This window comes from Rattus rattus, chromosome 3 (genome assembly GCF_011064425.1).
Source record: "Rattus rattus isolate New Zealand chromosome 3, Rrattus_CSIRO_v1, whole genome shotgun sequence".
Taxonomy (NCBI): domain Eukaryota; kingdom Metazoa; phylum Chordata; class Mammalia; order Rodentia; family Muridae; genus Rattus; species Rattus rattus.
The window spans coordinates 59,242,982-59,270,896 of NC_046156.1; the positions used below are offsets into that span (position 1 = coordinate 59,242,982).

Consider the following 27,915-nt stretch of genomic DNA (forward strand, 5'->3'; position numbering starts at 1 on the left):
TAGACTTCAGAATCTACAGAGCACAGGAGTGCCACCTGAAGATCTTCAACCAAATGGTGTTTTCTCAAAGTTCCCTGAGGCCTTACGGTAAGACTCAAAGATTCAGGGGGCAGGGCACATGAGGGACTGGTGTTGGCTACGTAAAGCCATGCCGGTAGGATTCCATCAGTCCTGTGGCCCAGGGTCGGGTCTGCCTGCTCTCCTAGCTCCTGGTCGTTGCTGGGAACACTGTCATTTACCTGCTGGGCTCCCCCTTATGCTGACAACTCGGCCACCTCTTCAAACCATCCTTGATGCCCACCCTGAAGCGGCCATCTCCTCAGCGCATGCCAGCCACCACAGCAACAAGGCTGGGTCCCCACCAGGCTCTCAATCATGTTCGCTAGTGAAGAAAACATGGATTTTCCACACTATACGGTTACTGAGTTAGCTCTTCAGTGACGGAAACAAGTCAACACTACATTTTCTTCAAACAATTTTCCTGAGTGTCTAAGCAAATACTTCAAGGTATCTACCTTTTTTCTTTTTCCTCCCCTGTACCTTCAAACTCTCCAAAGGTAGAGGACACACTGACTGTTCACCTTACAAATTAAAAGATTCTCAGTGCCTCAATATGAAAATGTTTAAGAGCGTTATTCTTGAATTATTTTCTTCTATACTATATAAAGGATCTCACACATTTTATGTCCTCTTAATTATATTTTTAACCTTTTCCTGTTTAAAATAGCTAACACTTAGCTGTTAACAGATTTTTAAGTGTCCCTGAACCTTTCCCCATATTCCAACTTGTATCATAATGCTAAATGTACAGTGGAGTTGGGGGGCCCTGATGTGAGGAGAAATATCCCTCACAGAGTCAAGCATCTACGCACTTGGTCCTCAGTTGGCAGTACGTTTGGGGAGGTTACAGAATTGTTAGGAGATGGAGACCCTACTACAGGAAGCACATGGATGAGGGCAGGCTGTGAGCTTGCAGTCTCCTCCCACTTCTGCCCTGCTCTGCTTTGTACTGGTGAGTGAAAACTGACCAGCCAACTTTCTGATGGCCGCCATGCCTTCCTAGCTACTATGGATCCTTCCTCTAGAACCATAAGAGAAAGCAAAGTCTTGCTTCTCAGAGTTGCTGTGATCAAGGTGTTTTCTCACAACAGCGAGAAGTAGCTAACACAGGTCACTTCAGACACCGGAAAGTCAGACGCATTACCTGTGAAGCCGACTTGACAGATGCACTCGTAGGTGTCCCGGCTGAGCTTGTGGCAGGTACCTCCATTCTGACAGGGGCGGGAAACAAAGCAGGGGTGAGAGGTCGAGTATTGGCAGTCCTCCCCTGTGAACCCTGGAGCACATCGGCAGGTGGCTTTCCCCAACATGGCCTGCGTCACACAAGTACCACCATTCTGACAGCGGTTCTTCTCACAGGGGTCTCGATGTTGACAATATTCTCCCAAGAAGCCCTCTGGACATCTGTATTTAAAAAAAAAAAAATTCCATGAAAAACAACTGATTTCTTGTGAGTCCAAAGATCAGAAAACGATCTGTACATGCAAGAAAATATTCAAGTGTGAACAAAGACATGTAAAGGTCCAACCTACAAACTCCCTGACTACAGGAGAGGTGGTGCTCAGAGAATTTACTGTATCCCCAAGTCCCTGTGAGTCCTGGTAGGTAACAGAAGACCAGATGGGTGGCCCAGCAGGGTCAGCTACAGTCAGTCAGCATGACACTTCCTCAGAGGTAAAACAGACTGAGATGGTCTCACTATAGAGCGCTGTGCAGACCTCCCTCCTTTGTGGCGGTAACTTTCTCACTCTGATGAGGCAGTGGACAGGACTAAGACACTCTCATGATGACAAGTACACTGAACCCTCTAGATGTCCCAGTTAACACAGAGTTGCCATCATGGGCTCCTTCTCAACTGAGTACTAGGAAATGGTAGGTATCTCTCTGCTCTGCACATGGCTCTCGGGGTTGCGTTCAGGCAGCTGAGACAGACAGAAGAAAAGGAAGGTTCAGGAAGGGTTCAAAGAGACATCTTAAATGCTGATGAATAAGCAAATGAAAAACGGTATAATTAAGAATGCATAGAAAATCTCAAGTACCACAGAAACAACTGTCATAGCAGGGAAATAATTCAAGAATAACACTCTAGCTGATGACACACACCTGCATTCTCAGGATTTGGGAGAGAAAGCAGAGGGTCAGGGGTTCAAAGCCAGGATTGTATGAGATCCTGCTTCAAAACGACTTTTTCCATATTTTCTTTTCTTTTGTTGTTTTTATATTTATTTATTATATATAAGTACACTGTAGCTGTCTTCAAACGCACCAGAAGAGGGCATCAGATCTCAGTACAGATGGTTGTGAATACTGCCATGTGGGTACTGGGAATTGAACTCAGGGCCTCTGGAAGAGCAGCCAATCCTGTGCTCTTAACCACGGAGCCGTCTCTCCAGCCTTTCCCATATTTTCTAATTAGATCATGAGAAGTCATTCCTCTTAGTTCATAAGGCACACAGCCACCCCAAACCACACGTATCACTTATAGAAATGTTCTCTAACAGCATCGGAAAGGAAGAGAAGCTGTTTAATTAGGACACTAATGACTGTGTAAAAAGAACACAAAGACTGAGAATGCTTCTAACTATAAGGTGTGCCATTTGGCTGGAACCCCAGGTACCCGAGTGACCTATTTGTCAATTTTACTTTTTGGAGGACAAGAAAGTGACATAGAAGCCTGTACCACTACTACCTAAAACATCTTTAAACCAAACCTTCCCCCTCAAACCCAGCTCCTGTCCCGTCTTCTCTGATGACAGGAAGCACTGAACTCCTTCCTTACTCTTCCAAGCACACCAAAGACACCTCACTAGCCATACTGTTTTTGAGAAAATGAGGAAGGCATGAAACCAGGGAACTAAGACAATATGGTCAGAAGAACTGTGCAGTAGCTGTAATGACTGGTGAGAAAATAGCTGGTAAACAGGGACAGTGTGGTGATGTAATCAGCTAACGCCTCCTACCCCTTCCCAGAACTATACACCGTAGTGTGGTGGGGAGGAGCAGACAGGACTCTGGAGCTTCTTCATCAGTAAGTCACTCTCCAGACAGCAGGGAGCAGAGTTCACCGTGAGGAAACCAACAGACTGGCCATGGACAGTGAGTGCACTTCAGAGGGGCAGAGGTCTTGTCAAGAGCCCGGGCGTCAGGGCTGAGAGATGGCTCAGCGGTTAAGAGCATTCTGCTCTTGCAAAGGGCCTGAGTTTGGTTCCTAGCACCCCACATTAGGCAACTCACAAGCACCTGTAACTACAGCTCCAGGAGAACCTGATGACTCTGGCTTCCCTGCACTCACATGTACACACCCACACACAGACACACGCAGACATATAATGAAAAATAAATTAGCTAATTTTAAGACGAGTCCAGATGCAATGACTTTGGACTGGCTGCTTCTCCTCACTGACATCTTAAGTAGTTAAAAAGGCTACTTACACCATGGGATTGTGTGAGAACCAGGAAACTCGAGTACATGAAAAAGAATATCATGAGCACTAAAATACTCAGCAAATAATGTTTCTCTCCATGCTTGCTGAGGAAAATATGATGGCTTATCCAAATCACAGCTTGTTTGACAATAGGCTATGGAACTTTGCTGGACTTCTTTTTTCTTAAATAGAGGCACTGAGAACAGCAATGTGGCATGGCTAAAATTAACCCTGCGAGGGATTATTAAAAGCACTTGCAGCTTATTCAAGAAATGTGTTGTGGAAGATGCTAAGAAACTGTATCCCACCTCCCACTCACAGCAACAGGCCTCTGGGCATCAGGCCTGTTGATCTTCCCGGGTGGGAACCGTGCACCGTGTGAATAATGTGGGCCTGTAAACCCGGGTGGGCTCTGCCCAGCTCTGCTCCTCAACTGTTACACCACCCCCAGCGCTGCCATGTGGCATCGGCTGAGAAAATGCAAACTCATTTAAATGTCAACATCATGAACATTCAATGAGAACAAGGTCCCTGGGAAAACAGAAATGGGTCAACAGGAAAAGTTCTGGGACCTCAGAGATGCATTTCTGAATTCTCTGTTTCCAGGGTTTAATCCAAATAGTCATTCCCTATCAAGTATAAAAAATAAGTTTCCACTAAGTAGATCGTGTTTAAGAAGCTGGCCACAGTGGAAAAAAGCAAGGAATGCCTTAGGGGTCTGGTTTGGCCCATTTCTGTATGGCCTATAAACCATGAATGGTCTTTACATTTGTAGATGCTTGAAAAACTTAGAAAATAATATTTTGTGGCACTTGGAAAATGTATAAATTCTCATTTCCGCATCCATAAATAGTCATGTTGGAGCACTGCCAGGCTTGCTCATTTGCAGATGGCCGTGGCTGCCACAACCACGGAGTAGAATATCTGCAGTGGGACCACATGGCCCACAAAAACATTTAATCCTGGAACTTTGCAGAAGTTTGCCCGTTCCTCAGTACAGAAGACATGGGGCCTATTAATAGCACCCAATATGTTTATTAGTCATGACATTAATGATGATGGAGAATACTCTACTAGTTTAGTACAAAAAGTGTTAAACTCATTCATTAACTGTTAGAGCAAACACTTAGCAAACACTGACTGTGTGCCAGGCGTTTTTTTTCCCAGTAGTTATGGATGCACACAGGTTCAGCATCCCAGGACTCAACCAACCATAGGTCAAAAATGCCCGGGTCGGGGCAAGATGGCGTCTGCACTAGCCATGTTCAGCTGCTCTGCCACTCCCTGAATATATATTGTTATAACTGTTCACACAGCACTAACATTATATTAAGCATTAAAGGTAATGTGCAGATGGTTTAATGTGGGAGTTTATGCACAGGTTGAAAAAAAAATATTATATAACTTTATACAAAGGCTCTGTGGGACTCCTGGAGCCAATCCCCAGCTGATACTGAGGAACAACTGTGCTAGGAAAACCTCTGTGTTCATGAATGTAAATTCTAGCAGAGGACAAAAGCAAAAAAGTGCAAGATGCATTAGGCAGAAGGAAAAATAAATCAGGAAGGAATGGGGGATGGTGAGACGTCTCAGCAGTTAAGAGCACAGGCTGCCCTTGTCTCGGCTTTGGGTTATGCCCTAGCACCCACATAGTGGCTCAAAACCACGATAACTCCAGTTCCAGGGACCAGCATCATCCTCTGGGGAAAGAGAGACAAGTCAACTTTAAATAGGAAGGCCTGAGGTGGCTGACTAAGGGAAAGTGTGCACAGCAAAGGGACAGGTGCACCAAGGCTCTGAGCAACCCTAGCTTATCCAAGGAACAGCATGAGGCCAGGTATTGCCACACCCAAGGGCACAAGGAGGGACGACAGAGGGAAGCTGTAAGCTGGCAAGGACATGGCGCCCTTAGTCCCTGTGTGAGTCCTCGGGATGATACACAGCAGTGAGGCCTCTCAAGCCCACAGGCAGAACCACCTCCCTTTACATGAAACTAGACTTACTTATTGGTGAAGACCCGACTTCCTACTTAAAATGTCCTGGGCTTACCATCTGTCTGTGTCTTTAGGTTTACCTTTACATATATACACAGGTCTCTTCTAACCTGCCTTTCCAACGACGTCCCTCCTCCCTTCCTTTCTACGAAGGCATATCCATGTACAAACAAGCCTCTTGGGCTCGGCGTGCAGACAGTCCTTTCTTTCTGACCACGTCTCACTTCTCAGAACACAGCTTGCAACCCAGGAGGCTCCGATCACCTCCTAAGAGTGCAGACTTGGTCAGGCTTAGCTGACATTTCTCTGCTCATGCAAGGGCACCCCCAGTCCCACTGGAAGCTCTGTGGGTCACTTCCTATACCATCTGGAATGTGACCATGTCTCTGGCAAGGCCTAGCAAAGTTGGTCTACCTTTTCCCTTTTCCATTATGGCCATTTTCAGTTCAATTCTGGGCCATGCTGCTCTTTTCTCCACCATACACTTAGTGCTTGTCCTTGTTACAATAATTTAAACACAGCAGACTCTAAAGGACGCCACTCTAGGGCACCGGTTCAGCTTTCTAAGCCACTACCTATCATAATATGTCCTGCCAATGACGTAAAGAAAAACATTAGGAAAAGATCATTTCCCCAAGAAACTTTCAGCTCTTCCAATTTCCTAAGGGTCATAATTCGACTCTCTTTTATCTAATCTCTTTATGTTATATACAGTTGCTGTGTCTGACAAGTCTTGTTAACTGAATTCCTTATCACTTGTGTTAACTGTTCCCCTCTTGATAGCAGTTCTGATCATCTTTAAAGCCTCAGGCCAGACATCTTGTTGCTGGCTCTATTCCCACCTCCATGCATCAAACCTTAAGGCACTGTAAGGTAATTTCTATCGAGTGGTATAAGCATTTCTAAACTATTCCCAAGAGGCGATAACCAGCCCCTGCTTGCACCAACGTGATGCAGCGGCAGGACGTCACCGTGTTCATTTGTTGTTGCTCCTGCTGCTGAGCCTGTACCTCAGACCCAGCTCCCTGCACTGCAGATCTGGTTCACCATAGGAGCTGGAGCACAGCACTGGCCCTCTCTCTTGTGACACAGACTCAGTATGAGTGCCTGCCCTCACGGGGTCCTCACGTCTTCACAGCACTGAGAACCCCATGCAGCAAACAGTAAATGCTGTATTCACAGTATTGTGACGTAAAATGACTGGCTTGCTGCTTCAACAGTCTTCAGTCTTTCCATTATAAGATACATCTTTCCCTAAAATTCTGCCCCCCCACACACACACACCCCACAGTAACTAAAAGCCTATGCTCACACTAGCATTCTTCGTTCACAAGTTCATGCCAGCATGATTCGTAATAGCTGAAGGTAAAACAGCCCAACTACCCATCCCCTGGTGAGTATTCTATCCACACAATAAAACGTTATCTGTCCAGGGTAAGGGATGGACTACCTGACACACTGCACAACATTATTACGCGAAGTAAAAGACGGCAGAAGCGACAGCCACAGGTGTGACTCTGTTCTTGGGAAATGAGCTCAGCAGGCAAATGCAGACACAGGCAGATGCTTGCTTATTGCCTGGTCCACAGGGCTACGGCCATTACCTATTACAAGTCTGCTGCTAATGACACAAAAGAAACTACTGCTCATTGCACATGCAATGGGAGAATAGGGTGAAGGCAGGAAAGAGAGAAAGCAGTAGAAAAGGTTCCGTCTGAAAGGACTCCTTTAAGGCCCTCCCTGAAACAGCCAGCCAGGCCCTGCTCTCCCAGGCACAGTAGCCTGGATTCTGGACATGGAGCAGGGACAAGATGGCAGTTCCCACCTATCGTCCATCTGCAATGGCCACAGTGCAGGCTGTCTCCCCAGTAATACAGGGCAGGAGAATTTCCCAAGTGAACAGCCACCCATCGAGAGAAAAGCCAAAAGCAGTGAGCAGCTCTGTCAGCTCCAAAATGGGTGACGTCTGAGGAAGAAACAACCTCTCTTCCAACTAAACACCAGGGCTTGCTCACCCCATTTCCACCAAATGTTCCAGCAGCAGGGTGAGCCCAAATTTTGCCCAGGCTGTGCTGCAACCCTTTTGCTTGTGTTTTTGGGAGTTTTATTTTTATTGTTGGTGAGGATTTGGTCATTAAAAACAACAACAAAGGAAGCCCCACCACACACAGGAGGGAGGGGCAGGCTTCACACAACAGCAATTTCAAAATCGTGAGTTTTCAAAAACTGTGCAGAATGTGGAATGGAGGGAAAATGTCTCCTGTGGGCTGCATCGCAGTGCAGCTGCTCCTCATTAAAGCTCCTCTTGACTCCCTCTGGGCTGGTTTCCAGCAGAAAATTCTTTAACCAGAACTCGGCTTTCAACCCACTTTCGTCTTGCTCTGGGCCTCTCAGCCCTCCGCTCTACGGTGGCGGCCAGCCTCCACTGAGCTCAGGAGGGGGACAACCGGTCATTAAGGTACATGGGGGATGGGGGGTTAACGACCCACAAACCAAATGAAACGCTGGACAGTAACAAAGGTCTGTAGTTTAAAGGGCCTCAAATCAGTCTGTTCTTTCCTGTGACCATGATGCCAGCCAGGTTTCCTGCCACCACCACCCACCCCTACCCTGTTCCCATTCCCCGTTATAGTAGATAAAAGTAATTGCTAACAGATGAAGCTAGCAGTAACCAGTGAAAGTTCCTATTTAACTTTCAATTCCCAAAGCCAGGCTGAAAACATCTAGGTGCCCCAAAGCTTTTAGACTCCAGTCTCAATGCCTCTGTTACACTCAATATCCCAGGCCACTGGGTAACCTCAACGTGTCCCTCATGTCATGACCTTCAGCCCCACATCTCGCTAGACTATCAACCTCTTAATTCTGTGACTGTGCAAAGGTAACTAACTGGGCTGTGCTCACTGCTGACTTGTTTTATTGTTATTGTTTGGCTTTTGTTTCGTTTTGTGTTAAGCATGGACCTACGGCTAACTTCCTGATAATAGAAAATGGAAGTTGCTTTATCATATGCATTGTCCCACAACCCCCCACTACCACTCATTCCCTGCTGCTACTTCCAAAGAAGAAAGGGAAATACAGAAAAAAGAGAAGGAAACAGTATATCTTACCCAGTAAGAAGGGGAAGTGCTGGTGTGCACAGTGGAGCCCCAAACAGGCTGTTTGTGGTAAAACATGCTTTCTAGGGCCTTCTTGGTTTGATATAAAGAAACAAAGACCAGTATACAATCAACCCCACACACACACACACACACACACACACACACACACACACACACTCTCTCTCTCTCTCTCTCTCCCCCCACCCGACCCCCACACACAAACACTCACTTACACTTCCCCCCCGCCCCCTCATACACACACACCCACACCTCCCCCACACACCCCAACACACACACTCACTCACTCACATCTGACACACAAAGACTGCAAGGCAGGCGTTTTTCTACTATGTAAATCTGCTTCCTGGACAGCACATTTCTGCCTTTCTTGTACAAGTATTTCAGAAAATGTTAATCTTGATTCCCACATTAGCTGAATGCTTCCAAATTAAAAGTTTCCCACAGGAAAAATCCGACAAGGGAGCTGGGAGGCCAGGGCTTGTCTTCTGGAGCCCTACCTCGATTGGCTCACAGGTGTTCAGGTTTCCCCACCCCTCATCTGAATGAAGCACTGATTCTAACACATCCAGGCTGAAGAGGCTGAAGAGGCTGAAGAGGCAGGGCCTCAGACCCGCTGGTTCACAGCAATGCGACCCTAGGTTGGAGCTGGAATAGGGAGCCGGGCAATAGGAAGACAGGCTTTATTTACATGGGAACTTTGCGAGTGCCCTTGTCTTCCAGCTGACAGTCTGAGCTCATTTACCAGAGCTCTGAGACCCAGCTGAGTGCCCAGGGCCTTCAGCAGCCTTCTGAACAATGGAACCGGGACACAAACAGTGCTGGGGCTGTGTCCTTGCTATAGCAGAAGGTGGCTCTTCCTGTGTCTTTCCGTACATAGTCAGCCCTTTACCATGTTCCCTGGACCCTGAAAAAATATCCAAAGGTGACTAAAACACCACAAACCCGCTCTCATCACAAGAGTTCACAGAAAGCACCCTCCACTGTAACAGACAACTGCCTGAGAAGGTGCCTGTTGTAAGTGCAGTGGAAGCAAGGATCTGTAACCGACGAGCATTCCTTACACCACTGCGCTGTATCTGGCCCACATCTGAATGTGCACAATGCTGTATACGTTATGTTAATGTATGACTAGCCTAACTGTCTATTTGGGTGACTTTTATATTACTGCTGATGGAGTCAGACCTTGCTCATGCCTTGCAAGCCTCAAGCACTGCGCACCATTCCCAAGCCCTGGAAAGAGTCCTGAGTTCCTAGTAGACTTTGACCTGGTGCATTGTCTTGAAACAATTTTCTTGATGTAGTTTTTCTTCAAGCACTATACTCTCTGTACTCAGCTTCCTCTACCTCAAAGAACATGTCACAATCCAACACGCCTCATGCCAGACCTGCGCACACGCCAGTCAGAGTCCTACTGTCTCCACCATCTGTCATAACCATGCCCCCAAATTCCTCCAAGCCTCTGCCTAAATATTATTTCCTGCTGGTAGCCCCATGCTGCCTATGAGCACACTTGGGAGGCTCAGGCAATAAGACCCTGTCCTTACCCCCAAAAGAAAAGGAGGGGAGGAGGGGAAGCTACAGGAAGGAGAAGAAAGGGGAAGGGGAGAGAAAGGGAACGAGAAGGTTTGGAAGGGACATCCCCACTTTACGTTCCCATAGATCTCACACAGTGTAGTAACCTTTACTACAATTATTTATCTCCTCTAATAGACAAGAACTACTCTCTGCTATGCCCTCTGTGCCAAGCAGAGTGACTAACATATGGAAGTCATTCAGCTGTCGAGCGCTCACATTCTTAGCAGATGCCAAAGGGCAAGATGCGAGGGTCCACATAATCTTTACAACCCAAAGACTCCAGACTCCAATTACACTGGAAGTTTGGGAACCACTGGGTTGAGCTATTTACCTAAAGGATCTTTAAGCTAATTAAGATTCTTGATACACAGAGTACCTACCTCTTAACCTTCATAAACCCAAGACTATTCGAAGCTGTACGACACATGGAATAGATTTCTTTAAATCACATTTACATTTTCCTATATATAAAGTTACTCAGCTCTCGGTGTTATCTGCTGCACCCTAACCCTCCGACTCTCACACACAGCAGAGACTGCAGTGCCTGTGTAAGAGGCTCACGGTACACTGCTGTGCCGGGAAGCAGGTACCAGCCCGTGCCAGCTTTGCACAGCTCCAGGCTCACCTGCACACCTCTCGAGACACTTTTAAGAGCAAACATGATTATTAAAACCATCAGTGTCACATCACCCAACCCCAAGCCTGTCTACACAAAAGGTAACTTTTGTGGCATTTACACCAACTAACATTTATTACTTTGCTGGTAATAAGAACAATTATTTGCCAAAGAAAAGCCTGTGACGTTCACGTCTTTGAACAGTGTTCCTCATTAGTTTAGTAGAAACCTGGCTGTGACCGGCACAGACCATCTCAGCTAGAGATAGCGCCAACCAAAAGCAGGCAGCGGGGGGATCAAGAGTAGCTCACTGCAGCGATCTCAGCTCCTCTGCGTCACCGCACAGTAAAACAAGGACGACATCAGAAACAGTGGCTCTCCTGGCATCTGCCACTTCTCCTGGGAAAGCAGGAGGCTTTCCTGTGGCCCTAAGGTGGATGCTTGTCCTCCAGAGAAATCTACCAGCTGTGTTTGGATCATCAGCTCAGGAACCATCACTGGTGGTGCTTTAGTGGGCATAAAGTGACACAGAATTAACAGTTTGACTCTCGACCTGAAAAATGTGCTACCAAGCATTGTAAGGAGTCTGCTGACATCTGCTCTGACTGCAGGACATCACTGACAGCAGAGTAAAGACAAAAAGGCTGACAGTTTAGGTAAACTCTTGTTCACTACAAATAAAGCCATTTCTGCTAGAGATAATACTCAGTCGGTAGAACCCTGGAGTCCCATATATGAGGCCCTAGGTTTAACTCCCAGACCAGAGTGAAAGAAAGAGAAGGAGAAAAGTAAAATAGGGTTAAGGAAACCAGGCCAGTTGAGAAACAGCCATTACGAACTATGTTTAACTCCAGAAACACAGCCCAATGGTATAAGTATCGTGGTCAGTTGCCAAACCATCTGTATAGAGAAAATGGAAGACAAAGGCTGGGAGTGGAGCTCAGGGGTAGAGTATTTGCCAACGGCTAAGTTTCCAGATTGGTTGCCAACACCAAGATAGATAAATAAGTAAATACAGACAGACAGACATACCTAAAACAATGGACATCTGCAAAATAATTATGGTTCCTAACCCAAAGGTGGCATCTATTGACCACTACTCTTAAAAACAGGACCATGACCTGAGGGGGGAGGGCATCAATTAATGGGAGTAAAAATTATCTGAGATTTTATAGTGGTCTGTGGTCTTTCATACTACAGAAACCAAGCCTCCAACAGACATGCTGAACTTTCCACTCAACTGTACCCCAAGCAAAGGCAAAAGCATGTGAAGAAACGCTTCAGGGATTGTGGCGACAAGCACAGCGAACCCTGAGCTGAAGTGGCCTAGGCTGAATCTAGACAGAGCCAAGTACAATCTCCCGAGTGTAAGCAGTCGGTCTAGAGCAGAAACTGCAACACACGCCACAACTCATGCACTACGGCGTTTCTGGAGAGGCGCTTCACCGACTGCACATGTGGGCAAAGCCACCACAGACACACACACACACTCCTCAGCACTCCACTGAAAACACTGCCCAGACGCCCTCACGACGCTTCTGCGGGAGACTCCGAGGGCATGGGTGCACTGACAAGTGCATGTGCATGTCTATATGTACACAGTCCAAACCTGCCACATATAAAATATGTGTGTGCAAATGTATATGACCATGTGTGTCTAACAATGGTTACGTTTTTGTCTATCTGAATAAATATTAAAGTATATTAGTACATGGTTTTCAAGATGTCTCGTCCAGGGCTTCAGGACCACCACAGATCTTTCTGGCATTGCTAACCCCGGCTGTTTCCTTGGACTAGCCTTGGCTCTGCTGCTGGATGTGTAATCATGAACCTGTCTGATCCTCAGTCTTCCTTGTGTTAAAAATAAGACGCTTGGTTCTGGACAGCGGCTCAGCCGCTATGAGACTTGCTGCTCTTGCAGAGGACCAGAGTTCAGTTCCCGGAACTCACCTGGCAGCTCTCAACACTCTGTAACTCTGCCTGTGGGGAACCTGATGCCCTCTTCTGACCTTCCAGGCGTCCCAAGCATACACGTGGAGTATATTCATACATGCGGGCAAAGCACCCTGACACATAACATAAAAATAAACCAACCTTTTCTAAAACTAGGATGCGAGGCCATCTAAGAATGCTAAGAAACAATGTCCAACAGTCGCTTCAAAACTGTACAGGTCCCCTAGGTTCTGTTCACAGCCCTGGAGTTCCAGGGACACGAGCCTCACCGAGAACTATGATCTCCACATCGTTTGGATTCACTGAGCTTTTAAAAAGTAAAATGCCTACTATTCTTTCAAACTGCCCCACAAAATCCCACTTTTTTTTGTTTTTATGTTTTGCTTACATGATAATACATATATTTACCCACACCAGTTCTTAAAGGGTTGCTACCATGAAGAAAAAGAAAAAAGATAAGATGTCCAACTTGCCTACTGGGGTCAAGAGAAATAACTCAATCCCTGTCTATAATCGAATCAGTCATGTAATGCAGAGTAATTCACTCGGCTGTCTTCCCCACAGCTCACCATACACACACACAGTGAGTGGGAAGGACTCTAAGGTGCCTTTAGCCTCCTCCTGAAAGCAATGACCTCAACACTGACACTTAACTCCTTCAGCACCCTTGTACCCCAGGAAGTAAGGACTCCAAGTCCCACTCCTTAGGCAAGAATCATGCCCCTCATGGAGCCTAACTATCCCTCCTAAGGGCCTGTGGCACCTATGTGAACGACTATTGCTCAGGCCTCACTTGGAGCTAAGCCCTCACAGGAAACAGAAGGAGGCAAGGACCAAGCAGAACAGACCTAACCGTGTCTGTTACAATAAGGGCACCAAGAGGAAAGGCAGAGACCAAAGGATCTCTGTCCCTTTCCAGGCTTTAGCATCTTCCCCACCCCCCATGCCAGCGTGGCAGCCTGCCTTCTTCAGCACAGAATGATGGCAGATGTCTCATGACTTACAGGTAAGTTACAGGAGGCATTTTAATGACTGACGTGTGTGAGAGACAGTGGTCTGGGAAGAGACCTCACAGGGAATCGACCCTTGGGTGACTCTGGTGAGAACTCTTTTCAGGCATCCCTTCAAACTCAGCTTGGAGGCCTCTCCTGCTCGCCCCCAGATTACAAGGATGTTGTCATTAGCTTATAAAACCTGAGAAGCCTTTAATCAGCAGAGGCAGAGACAGGTAGATCTCTGAGTTCAAAGCCTGCTTAACCTACACAGTAGTTCCAGGCTATGGAGAGAGACCTTCTCTTCAAAACAAAACACCAACAACGTAGAAGCTCATCACTGAGCTGTGCGGAGAGGCATTTTACAAACTGTGACAATCAGTGCCAGTCTTTGCCTGGAAGGAAATGAGTCACCTCTCATTAGTAATCAAGGGCTGTCCAGTTTTAAGGAGTGACCTAGACATCCACAGGCATGAGTTTCAGCAATAAGAGTCCGAGAGTCAGACACCACAAATATTATATACAAATAGGACCATGGCAGAAAAATTAGAGTCAAGGAGGTTCTTTGGGTACTGCTCAGAATGACTAAGGTTTCAAAGGGGCAAGCTGCCCAGTGAAGAAATTCCTCAAGAAGATGTGCCTGACTTACACAAGCACAAGAATTTCACAATCTTAAAGGGCCAGAAGGTTGAGGGACGAAGGCACTGCCTAGGTCTAGGCAAGAAAATCATAACCACTGTCAAATGTTTTCCACACGGAGCAGGCAGCCTGGTCTATTCTGGATAATTGGGGGTTTGGATATGTACTATATAATTAGAGGAAATAAGCAGTAAAGGACATGAGCTAATTTGGGGTAACCAAAGACTTGGCTAACAGATACCCACTCACTCCGGATCCCTAAGATGAACTGAGCCTGGCCAATGGGATGCTGGGCAGAGGACCTGACTGAGATACCTGGCCTCTCGACTAACAGAGGGATTCGCAGCCTGAACAGAGTGCCCAGGCGCTGTCCCTGCTCTTGTTTCCCTCCTTCTAACCAAACCCATTCTTCTTCTTAGCTTCTGAGACTCTCGAACTCTGAGTTCTTGCCTAACACGGCCACAAGCTACCTGACTACTCTGTCTAGCAACACAATGAGTCAGAAAGTCAAGGGAAGGAAGGTAATTGCTGCCAGCTGCCCTCTCTTCCTGTGCCTGGGCCCTTTCCCCAGCCTCTCACTAGACATTCCACCTCCACAACTCATGCTAGCACCATGTGCTGAAGGGATGTTTGTCCAAACCACTTAGCTGTCACTTGAAACCTGACTGATCCACACACTGGTGAAACATTACATGAACTAGAATTTAGACAGAAAAAGCAACCAAGATGGAGACATATTTGGGGCTTTCTGATCTATTTACACGACCCAGAACAGAAAGGCCTGAGACATGTGGAGGCCTCTGGCATGTGTGGAGGCAGTGCTTGCCTCCTATGGGCCACACGGGGTGTTCATATCTGAATAAAACAATGTGTAGTTGCCTTGAGTGGCAGAGATACTGAGAAGTTGAGTCCTTTGCTCTATGGAACAGGAGACTGGAGTTAAGGGCTTCTGGTGCCACTTAGATTCTAAGGCAGGCGATGATGTTCTCATGAACTTTCTCTTTCTACAGGAGGGGAAGCAGGCGGAAGGGTGTGATTCTGTAGTCATTGAGCAATGCCAGCCGTCACCACTGCCCTTGCCCTCGCTCCTCTTTCCTAAAGTCCTTCTCATAAAGACAATGTGGACTATTTCTGAAAGGGGACTATTAAACAGAATGGGAAGTCTGATGTTCCTATCTGAGGACCTTAGACCCCATGACTGCCTACATCCTCAGGGAGGTCACTAACCGTAGATAAATAAGATCTAAAAAGTGTAGTGAAATGGAAGAGAAATATTAATTTACCTTGCATTTCAGTTGGATATAAAATAGAACTCAAATTATAAAAACACAGAAACAACACACTCTCCATGTGCACATGCATGCACACTCATTCACGGATATGTGTGCGTGCAACACGGGGGAGACAAGACACTCAGCTCCACTGCTGGGAATTCCAACTCCTGAGCGTACATATTTATGCTATCTTATCAAAATAAGCTTGGAAATCTCTACATAATTGTATTTCCATTTAATTTTGATTAAGGGCAAATATAGGCAAAACTAAAATGAATTTAACTAAGCTTCTCTAGAAAGAGAAATATTTCTCATTCTGCTTCCCAGGAAGAGAAGTGGGGGGTCTAGGGGGTTCCTACATGAAGTGATGGTGCTGACAAGCTACGATTGAACAATGAGCAGCTTCACACAGGATTATGGTTAACCTGGAGGCCGTGTTCAAAGAAGCTGAGCTAAATTCCAATCTATTAATGCCAGCTTTGTGAGCCAAAATTAATTGATTTAATTTATTGGCAGCTACCCAAGACAGGCAGAGGGATTCAGGCGGAGCCTACAGATGGCCTTCTACTTCCCCATCAATGTTTACTGGTTCCGCCTAAAGCAGAAAAAGGATTTGGAAAGCGCATGGGACTCTCTTACCCTGCGTTGATAAGAAGCTGGTGGTCAAGCCTCTTCCAACACACTCACAGTTTAAAGGACGCTGTAAGACTCACTTTGGGGTGGCGCTGTTAGACAAGGTACGGCCTTGATGGACACACCTACATATGTGGGTAATTCATATGCAAACACCAAGTGCCATGTTTAACAAGTGACTGTACTGGCAGCAACATCCCAGAAGCCCTGGGCTTCACCCATCTCAGTGTCACAGCTGTATACTCGCCCTTGTAACCTTGGCTAGCTAAAAGCCAGTAGTAAATAGTTAAGTAAGATGCTGAGGTCTACCCAAAGCCACTACTTCTACTTTCAAATCAGGCACTGAAAGGCAGAAAATAGGTACAGCAGATAAAGGAGCTTGCTGCCAAGCCTGACGACCTGAGTTCAAGCCCTGGGACCCACATGATGCGAAAGAACTGGCTCCTGCAAGTTGTGCTCAGACCTCAACACGCATGCCATAGCACATACGTGCCCACACATAAAAATAAATAAGTAAATAGATACATAAAATTTAATTAATAAAAGCAGAGATTTGATCATATTCCAATAGTCATATATTTCATACTTCCTTTTGGAGAGGTCTTGTTTGAGCTTTCACTTCAATATGCAATTTGGTCCCATTTTATTGATAGGTAAACTGAAAGAAATGACAGCACATTTTTCAAGAGCTCATCTCCAAACCATTAAAAAAGAAAGTTTTAAGATCTTGGGCAAACTATCCACACTCCCCAAACACCCATCTACTGACTGATAGAGCAAGAGTTTAACATGCATTTCATCTAAACAGCAGAACTGATGGCAGAGCTGGTCTAGAACGACAGTCGGCTAGCACCGTAGCCGTTACATTGCCAAAGATCTGATTGCTAGCAGGAAGTAGGCTCAGACTCCAGTCTATCTGGCATGAAAATCTATGTTCTCTGCATGTTACCAGACAGGACTCTTCCAAGACTTAATCCACTCACAAGTACCAGACTGAGCCACACTGGAGCCTGGGGCAAAGGCAATGATGGGTACTGCTAATCTCCTCATTTGGAATGCTGGGATTTCTCACCATTTTTTTTTTTTTTTTGCACTAACTTTGATATTTTGAACTATGACGCCGAGGTATCCCTGACTGATGAATGAGTTTTCAGGCAGTGCCCTGACTTCCATACCCGAGGCTGTGGTTCTCCCTACTCACCACAGCCCCAGCTCACTCTGAGCAGTCCATACGAGATTCAGTTATTTCCTGCCTGACTTTATTTCTCGCCCGACCTCACGACAGTCCTGCAGGGCTGCTCAGGACCAGTGATCTGATAGTGGCTGGATGACTTTCCAAAGTATGAAGTAATTCAACAATATCAACTGCACCTCTTACCGCAGACGTGAGTGGTGCATGTGGGACACACAAGCAGACTGCAGTAAATCGCTATGTGTCCATTTTTACTTCCGGTGTGTGTGTGGGAGGGGTGCTTCTATGTATCTCTGTGTACCACCTGTAAGCCTGGTGGCCTCTGAGGCCAGAGATGGCTTTAGGTCCCCAGAACTGGCGTTCCAGATGGTTATGAGCCACCATGCAGATGCTTGAAACCAACCCTGAGTCCTCTGCAAGAGCAGCGGGTGCTTTTAATCATGGAGTCATCACTCCGTCTGCACAATAAGTAACGCTCGAGTCAATCATTCTTAAGCACCACTCTAAGAAAAAGAGAAGAACCCCTACCCTGTGAGAGCGTTTGAATAAGCCAAAGATACCGCTCTTCACTTAATGTCTGAAAGATGCTAAAAAGAGGACGTAGAGAAATGAAGACACCACAGGGGCATGGCTGGCTCTGCTGTCGCCTTCCAGAGAACCCTTGCATACATGATGCTCTGAGAGCTAGGGCACCCAACATGAAGGAACTGGGCTGGCGGGGCCAGCTTGACAGGAAAGCAAGCAAGGGATTGGCCAGGGGACAGTCTGTCCACAGCTCTAGTCCTCAGCTCCCCTTCACAGCAGTGCATGCACTCAGGAGAAGGCGATGAAAGAGACTAATGCTGAGCTGGCCACAATGCACACACCCTTCTGAGACCACCACTGAGGCCCAGAACTAGGCTAGAGCCTCCATGAGAGCTGAGTTCTGGGGGAGTCCAGCTCCTCTGATCTCCGCTATGATACCTAACTGTGTTAACAATGAAGGCAACCCGCCCAGTTTTCTTGGATGGATTTCAGATGCCTGGACCACCAACATCACTCCTAATCCTGGCAAAGAAAATACTGAGTTGCTAATGTTTACTGCAGCTAGCGACAAGGTTTGGATAAAATGTGACACAGCTTGTATTTTACAACATTTTGCATCCATCATTTGCACTTTAAAATGTAATTTTTAGATACACACTAGAAGTTCCCAGGAGCACGCACCCATCCTCAGGAAGCTCGGCAACTGTGTGGCTCTCCTTGTGCCTTTCCTCCTCTTTCCAGTGCTGTGCTAGGCACCTCCTCCATGGCAGGTGATGAGGAAGGACCCTTCACCATTCCAATCCATACCCTCGCAAACAACACCAAGCACATCAGAGCAGCTTCCTTGTTCATAACAACTACAAAGTCATGATATGAAAGGCACTAGAGAAGACTACAAGGAACACAGGACTTGAGAGGGCACAGAAGCAAACAGTGAGAGCCCCACATTTAGCTGCCTTCCCTCTGCAAGCTGCTCCTCGATTCACATAGCACTACAGACAAAAGCAATTGACGGTGGACATCTTGCTAACAGAGACAAGGCAGGGGCACCGGAAGCTATGGAGATAAATGGAATTTGAAAGGCAAACCCTTGGAAAAGCCGGAGACCTGGGAGGAGGAGCTCAAAGTCTGAACACAATACTGTAAATGCTTCTCCTTCAATGGCTCTGACTGTGCAGAAGCTGAGAATACAATATGAGACCCATGCGAAAGAGTTGGAAAGAGTGGGTAGGCAGTCCTCCTTAGAATTCAAGTCTGCCAAAGTAGAGGGGCTGGATAGAAACACCCCAAGCTTGGAACATCCCTCACACTCCACAGAGATCCTCTGAAGGGTCACATCTTGGCTATGTGTGTCACCTCCCAGCACTCAGGGTGAACAGAAGCAAATCTACCTAACGTAGCACTAACAGGATCAAAGTGATCCATCAGGGATGGATCGTACCCACTCCCACAAACCTCCCCTGGGACAAACACTCCAAATGCATCGCCTAGTGTCAAGGCAGTGGTTTAAAAGAGTGAAGGAAAGCAAAACTGAGCCCACAGTCAAGACAAGGAGCAGTGGGCAGAAACGTGACCACTGGCACCTCAGACAATATATAAAACAGGATAAATATGTCCTTGCAGTAAACACCGTGAACTGCGTAACTCATGACCTCACCTACACCCCGCATCCTAGCAAACATGAGCTGCCTACGATTTTTAATCAAAATGGGATTTGAGGTGGTTTATACTTGAAAGCTTAGAACAAACAACTCGAAGGTGATTAATTACATCCAAACTTAATTACATATTTACACCTCCCAGTAGGACAGGGAGAGAATAAAATGTCCTAACTTTCAGCAGTGAAAGGACTTTATTAAGAGCTGACAGCAACTATTTAGCAGCAGTAATTGAGTTTTATGCAAGATTGCACAGGTCCCCTTGCCTGGCAGCACAGTCTGACAGGGTCCTTGGGCTCATCGCAGTGAGAAGGGGGGGAAACCACACAGTTGAACTGTGCACAAAACCCATCTTTGAAAGTACTTATCCGCATCTGTCAGTGTGATCTTATCAAGGGTCTCTATACTGTCTATAAACAATCATTAGGTTTTAGCTGAATCAGCAGCATAATACCACCTTAACAGGTTCTGGGATACCTTCCACCCTAAAACAGTTTTCTCCCAATTCCCACCCTACCCCCCACAAAAGGAACTTGGCTTCAACTCTGTTTCCTTAATCCACTAAGCAACCTCAGGGGAAAAAAGACAATCACATGCCCTGCGCGTCTGGTGTAATTTTCATAATCCTCTAAGTGTTGGGATACTTATGGAGTATTTTGTGAAAATATTTACTGAACAAACTGGAGTGCCTTGTCTCTCGGGTCGGGTGGTGAGGGATGCTGGGAAGTGCTGTGAGTACACATCATTGTTACTTAAAACAGAGAGGTCAGTGTAGCAACCTAGGGCAGTGCACTCAGCCTCCATGCTACCCTCCCCTTCTGTGTTCAGTCACGCCCATGCCCCTCCTGAGGACACCGGACACTCAGTGAGGAGAGCACTCTTCCCAGCCTTCTTGCTGGTCTCCAAAAGGATGGCTCTGCCAACTTCCTCCCTTACTCCTCTTTCTCCAAATTTAGTCCCTCTGCTGTGTGACCCTAGTTGCCTGAAACTTGAAAGGTACATCAGGCTGATCTTGAACCCACAAAGATTGGCCTTACTATGCCTGCCAAGTACTGGGACAAAAGGTGTTCACCACAACTAGTCCCAGGCTGACTCCACTTCTAGCGCGTTCATTGTGCAGGGTTTTCTTCCTGAGGCTGGGTGCAACCACTCCTCCCTGTCAGGCTTCCGACCATGCTGGCCTGGTCTGAGGCTAGCAACTGCCTCGCCCTGAAAGTGAGCTGTATTTAGTGTCCTCTCCTGTGCTCGGACACTGTTTGTTCTCCCTGAAGCCTCCTCTTCTCATATCAGACATATATCAGACATATACAGGCCAGCACTTATGACCTATGTGAAACTCCCCCTGCATAAGTCATTAAGTCCAATGCATCCAACTAGCTTGCCTCTCCACCAGGCCAACGTTACACAAAGTAAGTAAACTTCCCAGAGGGGAAAATCCATCTTGTTAAGATAAACAGATAGAGACCTGGGAATGATGGTATGTGCTGAACTCTGTGTATATGAATCTTCTTAATCAAGGAGCATGTGTGGCTGTTTCCTCCCAATTGAAACATTTACTCTACAAAGGTGGGAGGGGCTGGTAAGACACAGTTAATGAAGCTCACAAGGCATAAGGAGCTGGGGACCCAGAGGATTTGCAACGCCCTGCTCTAGGGTTACAAAAATAACCATCAGCTGGCGGGGCTCACCTCCTGCAAGGAGCTGTGTGAGTCACCGTGACAGTGGGCTTTTCAGTGCGGCAGCAGGCCTTTGAGTTGCCTGTGCTCCAATAAGGAACCCCGGTGGATAGTTAGACTTGGGTGGCATCAGTTCTTGGTTCTAGTTTCAGGGGCCCACTTGAGGCAAACAGGTGTCTATGACAGCTCCCTAGAACAGTGGGTGTCAATCTATGGGTTGTGACCCCTTTGAGGTCGAGCAACCCTTTCATAGAGGTTGCCTAAGGCCATTGGAAAACACAGATATTTACATTGTGATTCATAACAGTAGCAAAATGACAGCTATGAAATAATTTTATGGCTGGGGTCACCACACATGACTGTATTCAGGGGCCCTAGTGTTAAGAGGGCTGAGAACCGCTGCTGTTGAAGAAGGCGCAGACAAAGTACTTCGCCCTACAGTCCCTGCATGCCAGGCACCATGCTAGGTATTAGCTATGCGAAAATGCCCAGAGAAAAGGCTCAGCAGTGATCGCATAGTGCCAGGTAAGTCCACCAGAGCTCAGTGTTAGAACAGAGTAAGCAACCACACAGCAGGAGCTGCCAAGAGACAAACTGTGGTGTCCAGTAGCGGTGTTGAACTCCCTCCCGTAGTAGCGCCCACGTGAAGGAGAGTGCACCACGTCAGTTTTATTTTCCTGGCTAAAAATCAAGTGAGTAGCCACAGTCAGTTACATAACTTCCATTTCTGATGCTATCTTAATTCCAATCCAAACTAACTAATGTCAAGTTTGACTGTCAGCACGGTTTAAAATATTTTCACTCTGTTGAAGAAAATTGTTCTAATAATCTTTCTGAAAATCTTATAACATTAAAGAATGTGGATCCTAAGGTCAAAATCTAGGGGGAAATGTTACAAGGACACAAGAAAAAGGGCCAACAAGTTCCTATTCGCACATCTTATTTCCCTGGTGTAAATCCAAGGACTCTGAGCAGAAGCGGGCATATCTCTGGGAGTTCAAGGTCAGCCAGATCTACAAAGGATACACAGCCAGCCAAGGATACACAGTAGGACCCTGTCTTAAAAAGAAGAAAACAAATACATAAAAGAAATGGGAAAAAACTGTGTATGAAATTATCTCACGGCTTGTCTCAAACAAAAAAATTAGGCTAGACTAGATGGCTGGAAAAACAAAAGTGTTCTAGAATCAAGAGGTACCTCAAGTTTCCAGGTCCAGTACCCTCCCCACCCATGTGGCCCACCCACAGACCAGCTCCGCCTCCATTCTAGAAGCTCATATACACCTTGCTCCACAGTGTCCTGATGACTACATTCACTTAGAGTAGCTATCTACTTGGTGTGACTTAAAAACATGGCTATTTCTAGTATTTGAGGGAGAAGATTTCAAAGCTGTGTCTTATGCTGAAAAATAATAGAAAAAGGACTCCATAGATATTAACTAGCCACTCACTAAAACCCTTTCATTACAATAAAGATAATGGAAGGATAGTAACACATTCTCCCCAACCATTTATCTAACAACGAGTCAGCCCTTCCTTCCTCAATACCACAAAAACAACACCAGATCTACGGGCCATTCCACAGAGACACTGAAAAGAAAGACAGCCCAAGCACAGCTCGCCCAGGACCTGCTGTCAGAGAGTTGATGCGGAAGGACTTACCGGCAGTAGCCTGTGCCGTTGTGGTAGGTAACACAGGTCCCCTCATTTACACAGGGCTCTTGACCACCTCGACACTGCAAAGCTGAAATAAAAGAGAAACTGGAATCAGAAATCAGGCACCAATCACAACCCTTAGACCAAAAAGTGTTGTCTAAAGAGAAACCATTTCCCCCATCACATCACCTCTGCACGTGCACTGACATGTCAGTGTTTGACTCCCGAGACACAGGAGCACAGTTCACCTCACAGCCTCCTCTCACGTGGTCGTGTATGTCCTTAGTTTTCTGTGTCTCAGTATGTCTGACAGACACACGTCCCAGGGACAGGAGATCATTAAAGCTGTACCAACCGAAACAGGCCATGATCCTTTAGGACTTAGACACTTGAGAAAACCACATAGGAGTCCATTGCTGACTACTTAGGATCTGAGAGGACAGCGGTTGACCATAAGGAGGAGCTGCTCGGCTTCAGGTGAGGTTTTAATAAAATAGGCCAGTTGAATAAGCAATCAAAAGCATCGACATCCACCAAGAGGTCCCAGAAAAAAGGAGAAACCAAATTCATGGAGAAAGGACTACAATGGCCTCTCATTTCAAGGACTCACAAAAACGTAAAGAGAAGGTGGACACTAGAAATGGTAGGAGAAGGAACTCAGGTAAGCAAAGTAGAAACTAACTTCATATTCATGGAGGGACAGAAGCCCCTTGAGAAACAAGGAAAAGACTTTCCCACAAAAGGTCTCCAAAGCAGACGACTGGATGTGGGTGGGGGATGACCACACCCAGGAGAGGAAGCTGTCCACCCAGCTCAGCTGCTTCCAGCATCTGAAGGTTTAGCTTTTAGAATGGGATTTTCATCACAAAGATACACCAAGTCTCCTCAGGACTACCAGAAAGGCAAGAGAGAACCTATTCAAAACCCTCTGAGAAGTGTTTACCTGTCAGCCCCGTACATACAGGAACTGATAATTCAGCCTGGACAGCAACCCTAAGAAACGGTTCCTTACATCACACCCTATTCCACAGCTGAGGAAGCAGCGTGGGCAAGCAGCCTGTGACATCATCACAGCAGTGAGCCAGAGACTGACACAGAACTGACTTGGGGTGACCAGGCCCAGAGACTGTGTTTTAAGTACAGAGGCAGGCGACTTCCCACTAGCATGGCGGGCGGATATTATTATGACCACGTGCTGGAAAGTGAGGGCCAGAGAGGTTAAGTGGCTTCTTCATGAGGTATCAGATCCTATCTGGTGGCAGCACTGCTAAGCCTATCCCTGTGACAGCTGTTGGCATCACAGAAACACTCTCTGGGCTGTGCGTGACACAGGCAGACTCTGGAAGGACATCTTCTCATCCAGGGCCCACTTCCCTGTAAGGCGTAAGCGCTCCCTCTTCCCACACTGATAAGCTCCAAAACAACTACCATAATTAAAACAGTTACTGTCAGGTTATTTCCTCCATGCTGCAGCGCTCAAACTGATGTTTTCATCCTCGTTAGACACTTTTATTAGCTCTCCTCTGGTTGCCTTTTCCTCTCCTTATTATTAAAAAAAAAAAAAAAAGCAAACAGCTCAGGAAAGGACTACTCTACAGGCACAGAGCAAGTTCCAGCTCAGCCCCTACAAGAACTGCACCAAGTGAAACCATCATGAGTCCCAAGTCCTGCCTCCTGCACCTGGCTATATAGCCTCAGGCAAGACACAACGTCACAGTGCTCCACTCCCTACTGGTGAACTAATCTAGGTTAAATACCCCCAGAATCTCCATAAAGGAGGCTGCAGAGGCTGGGTTGCAGACAGTGCTTGCTATGCAAGCATGAGGAGCTGAGATTAATCCCCAACACCCACGCAAAGAGCAGGCGTGGCTGTGCACGCCTGTGATCTCAACTTGAAGAGGAGGATGGAGGCAGATCCCAAGAGCTTACTGCATAGCCAGGTTAATCCCCAAAAGGGTTTCAGCTCAGATTAAGACCCTGTGTCTCAAGACAGTGAGGGAAAAAGAAGCGGAGGAAGGCAGTTCCCTTCTGCCCGTGACGTGTGTACACAGGGTCACTCACATTCACACTCAATGCACATACCATGCACAGACATCACACCACACACGGAATAACATATATAAAAATATGCAGTACCAAGGAGAAATTTATCCCAGAGACCATAAGGACCCAGCCACCCATGACTCATCTGTGGGCAGGAAAAAAAAAAAATCACAGCCTGATCCTATTAAGTGTCCTGGCAAATCATTACAGTGACAGGTTCATAGAATGCAAACAATCTAGAGTCAATATGTGGCACTCAACCTAGCAAATACCTTTACAGCCTTGCTTTAGAGAACCAATCCAAGTCCCTGACCAAAAAAAGAGGCGGGCTTCCCAGGCGGGCTTCCCAGGCTAATAATTAATGCTTCCTGGCTGGTTTGTGAGGTTCAGCTACCTTGAACCTTTAACACGTCCCCAGCCACAGTCTTCAAACTTCGGTATGCATCAGAGGCACTGTTAAATCAGTGCCTGGACTGGCTCTCCAGCCCCAACAGTTCCCAGGGGATGCTGAGGAGGGCTGATGTCTGAGGGGCCCCACAGGAGGACGAAACAAATGCCCTGGGACTTGAGTGGCCATCTTAATAAGTCTCCTTGACTGTCCAGTCCAACCACCAAAGAATTTAGATAATCTAGGTGGTAGAGTCTGCATAAACGAAAGACAGAAAACTTGAGACTCGTGACTTCATTCTCAGGCTATTTCTAAGTGAATACTGTAATTATGTATCATATCAGAAATGACAATTTGGTAAACCAGACCAATACAGGAGAGATTGGGAGAGACTAAGACCTCAAGATTCAATGGCCTCGTTTTTCCGGGCAAACACTGCAGTTTAGCAACATAAATACAGATGTGAAGACAGCTCCCATGTGTCAGGAAGTGACGCACTCAATCAAATCAGGAGTGGACGGAGCCTGCGTCAGCAGCCCAGCTTTTCTTGTCAAACTGCACACAGTAGCAGAGCCAGATCAATCTTTCCAAACTGCGGTCTGGAATTCTGGACATGCACCCCACAAAAACAGCAAAAGCAGATATGAGGAGGTGGGCTTGTGTCTCGTCGCCCAGCCACTGGGCAGTGAGTTTTGAGCCGGGTCTCACTGTAGCTCTGCCTGCCCTGGAACTCACTGTGGAGCAGGCTGGCCTCAAATTCACCGAGATCCATCTACCTTCTGAGTGCTCGGCCACCACACCCAGCCGAAACCACTCAGAAGGCAGCACATCTAAACGGGATGCAGATGCAGATGCAGAGACTGCAGTCAACAGAGAAAGAGATTCTGTCTCACACGCTCTGCTTCTCTTAGGGGAAAACAACAACGACAAACAAAAACAAAATGTAAATAAAGCCACTTTAGACAGTGTTATAGTCTAGAAAAACAAAACCCAGTAAGGAGGTACAAACAATTCACAGTCTTCGGCTAGAGGTAAGTAAGAAAGGCCCATTTGGGGGTTGAGATGGGAATTAAACTACAGTCACAACAGGAGAAAAGCCATGGAGGCCAGGATGGGCGAAGGCACCAAAGGCTTGGTCAGGTCACAGCTGCTCCTTCAAATGGGGGTGGGGGAATGGACTGCCCTGTTTAAGCATGTCAACTTCAAAGGAAAATGACACAATTTAATACAGAGTGTGATATCAATAAATGGGATTAATTCCTCCCAGTCACCATCACCAGCACTCTAATAAACCACACAAGCCACGCGGAGCTTACTGCCCTCCTCTTAAAAGGGCAATAAAAAGAAATGACTCACTAAGTGTACAACAGCACTACCCATGAGCCAAAGGGCCACTCCATCCATGAGCAGGGCCCTCAACCAGCACTGCGTAGAAATCAACCAAGCATGAATGAAACGGTCTCTGGACACACCATCCTCGAAGCCTCCAGGGAAGGGACCGATGGAACAGAGGGAAAGTGACCTAGCCAAATGACTCCAGAAAAATACGAACACAGTAAAAATCGCTTTTATTAGATGCCTTCAGTATACCCTCTTGATACTGTCAAAACCTCTCTACAAAGAACTAGGGACACAGCACAGACCCTTGCAGCCATTCAGGCCAGACAGGCTTCATGTTTATTCAAGTTTATTAGCCTCCACTGCATACAGACACTGCAGACAACAAGATAAGTGTCATGGATCTTTACCAGGTCCAGTGCACCAGGAATTTATCTTCGTAAAGACAGACTGAAGGTATCCAGGCTTGATGGAGTCCTCATCACAATTTTCTAGGCTTTCCAGAGCTTTTTGGGCCGTGCCAGCTATGTATCATGGGCTTAAAAGCCTCCCTTTGTTTTAAGAATCTCGAACATGAGTAATTAAGTCTGGTACCCCAGACGTGTAATCTGAGCAGCCTTCAGTGTGTTTCACTCCTTGCTCTGACAAGCAATGTTTTAAATTGGCATTACTTGTTGCTTTGTAGCCTCCTCAAATAAGCCTCTGTCTGTTGTCTGACTCACATGACTCTTTTCATACCCTGCTCCTTCTGCCCGCAGCGTGTGCGTCCACTGCTCCCTCGGACGACGTTTAATGCCCTGAATGGCCACAGAGCCTAAAGTGGAAGAGTGACACAGGGTGCTTCTTTTCTCCCTTCCACGTTTATGCAAATTTCAAGTAGCAGAATTTGAGAGCTGAAGTCTGGGTTGCAGGCTGGGACTTGGCTGTGTCCCTCTGTTGCTTCTGGCACAGGGCCCCTGGAAGGAGTGCCGTCCAGTGAGCACAGCCATGTTTTCTAAAACGACTGCCTGCATTACTACCCAAAATAGGAGAGCTGAGGGTGGACGGGGCAGCAGGGATTTGCAATGATTCTCACAGCACCCTTCAATTTCAAACAAAAAAGCTTCCACTTTGTTTTTTATTCCATTGTTTGAGGCGTCAGAGGGTGGGGGTGGGGGGT

At 46.7% G+C, this 27,915-nt stretch overlaps 1 protein-coding gene across 1 annotated transcript in view; it reads right to left on the reverse strand.

Annotated features, from left to right (window-relative positions):
• Notch2 (notch receptor 2) overlaps nucleotides 1-27,915 on the reverse strand; it is a 134,406-nt gene that overhangs the window by 76,345 nt on the left and 30,146 nt on the right. The window contains exons 2-3 of the mRNA XM_032897648.1: nucleotides 22,994-23,075; nucleotides 1,205-1,464 (exon numbers count right to left, since the gene is read on the reverse strand). Coding sequence (XP_032753539.1) covers nucleotides 1,205-1,464; nucleotides 22,994-23,075 — 342 coding nt within the window. The remainder of the gene's footprint in view (nucleotides 1-1,204; nucleotides 1,465-22,993; nucleotides 23,076-27,915) is intronic.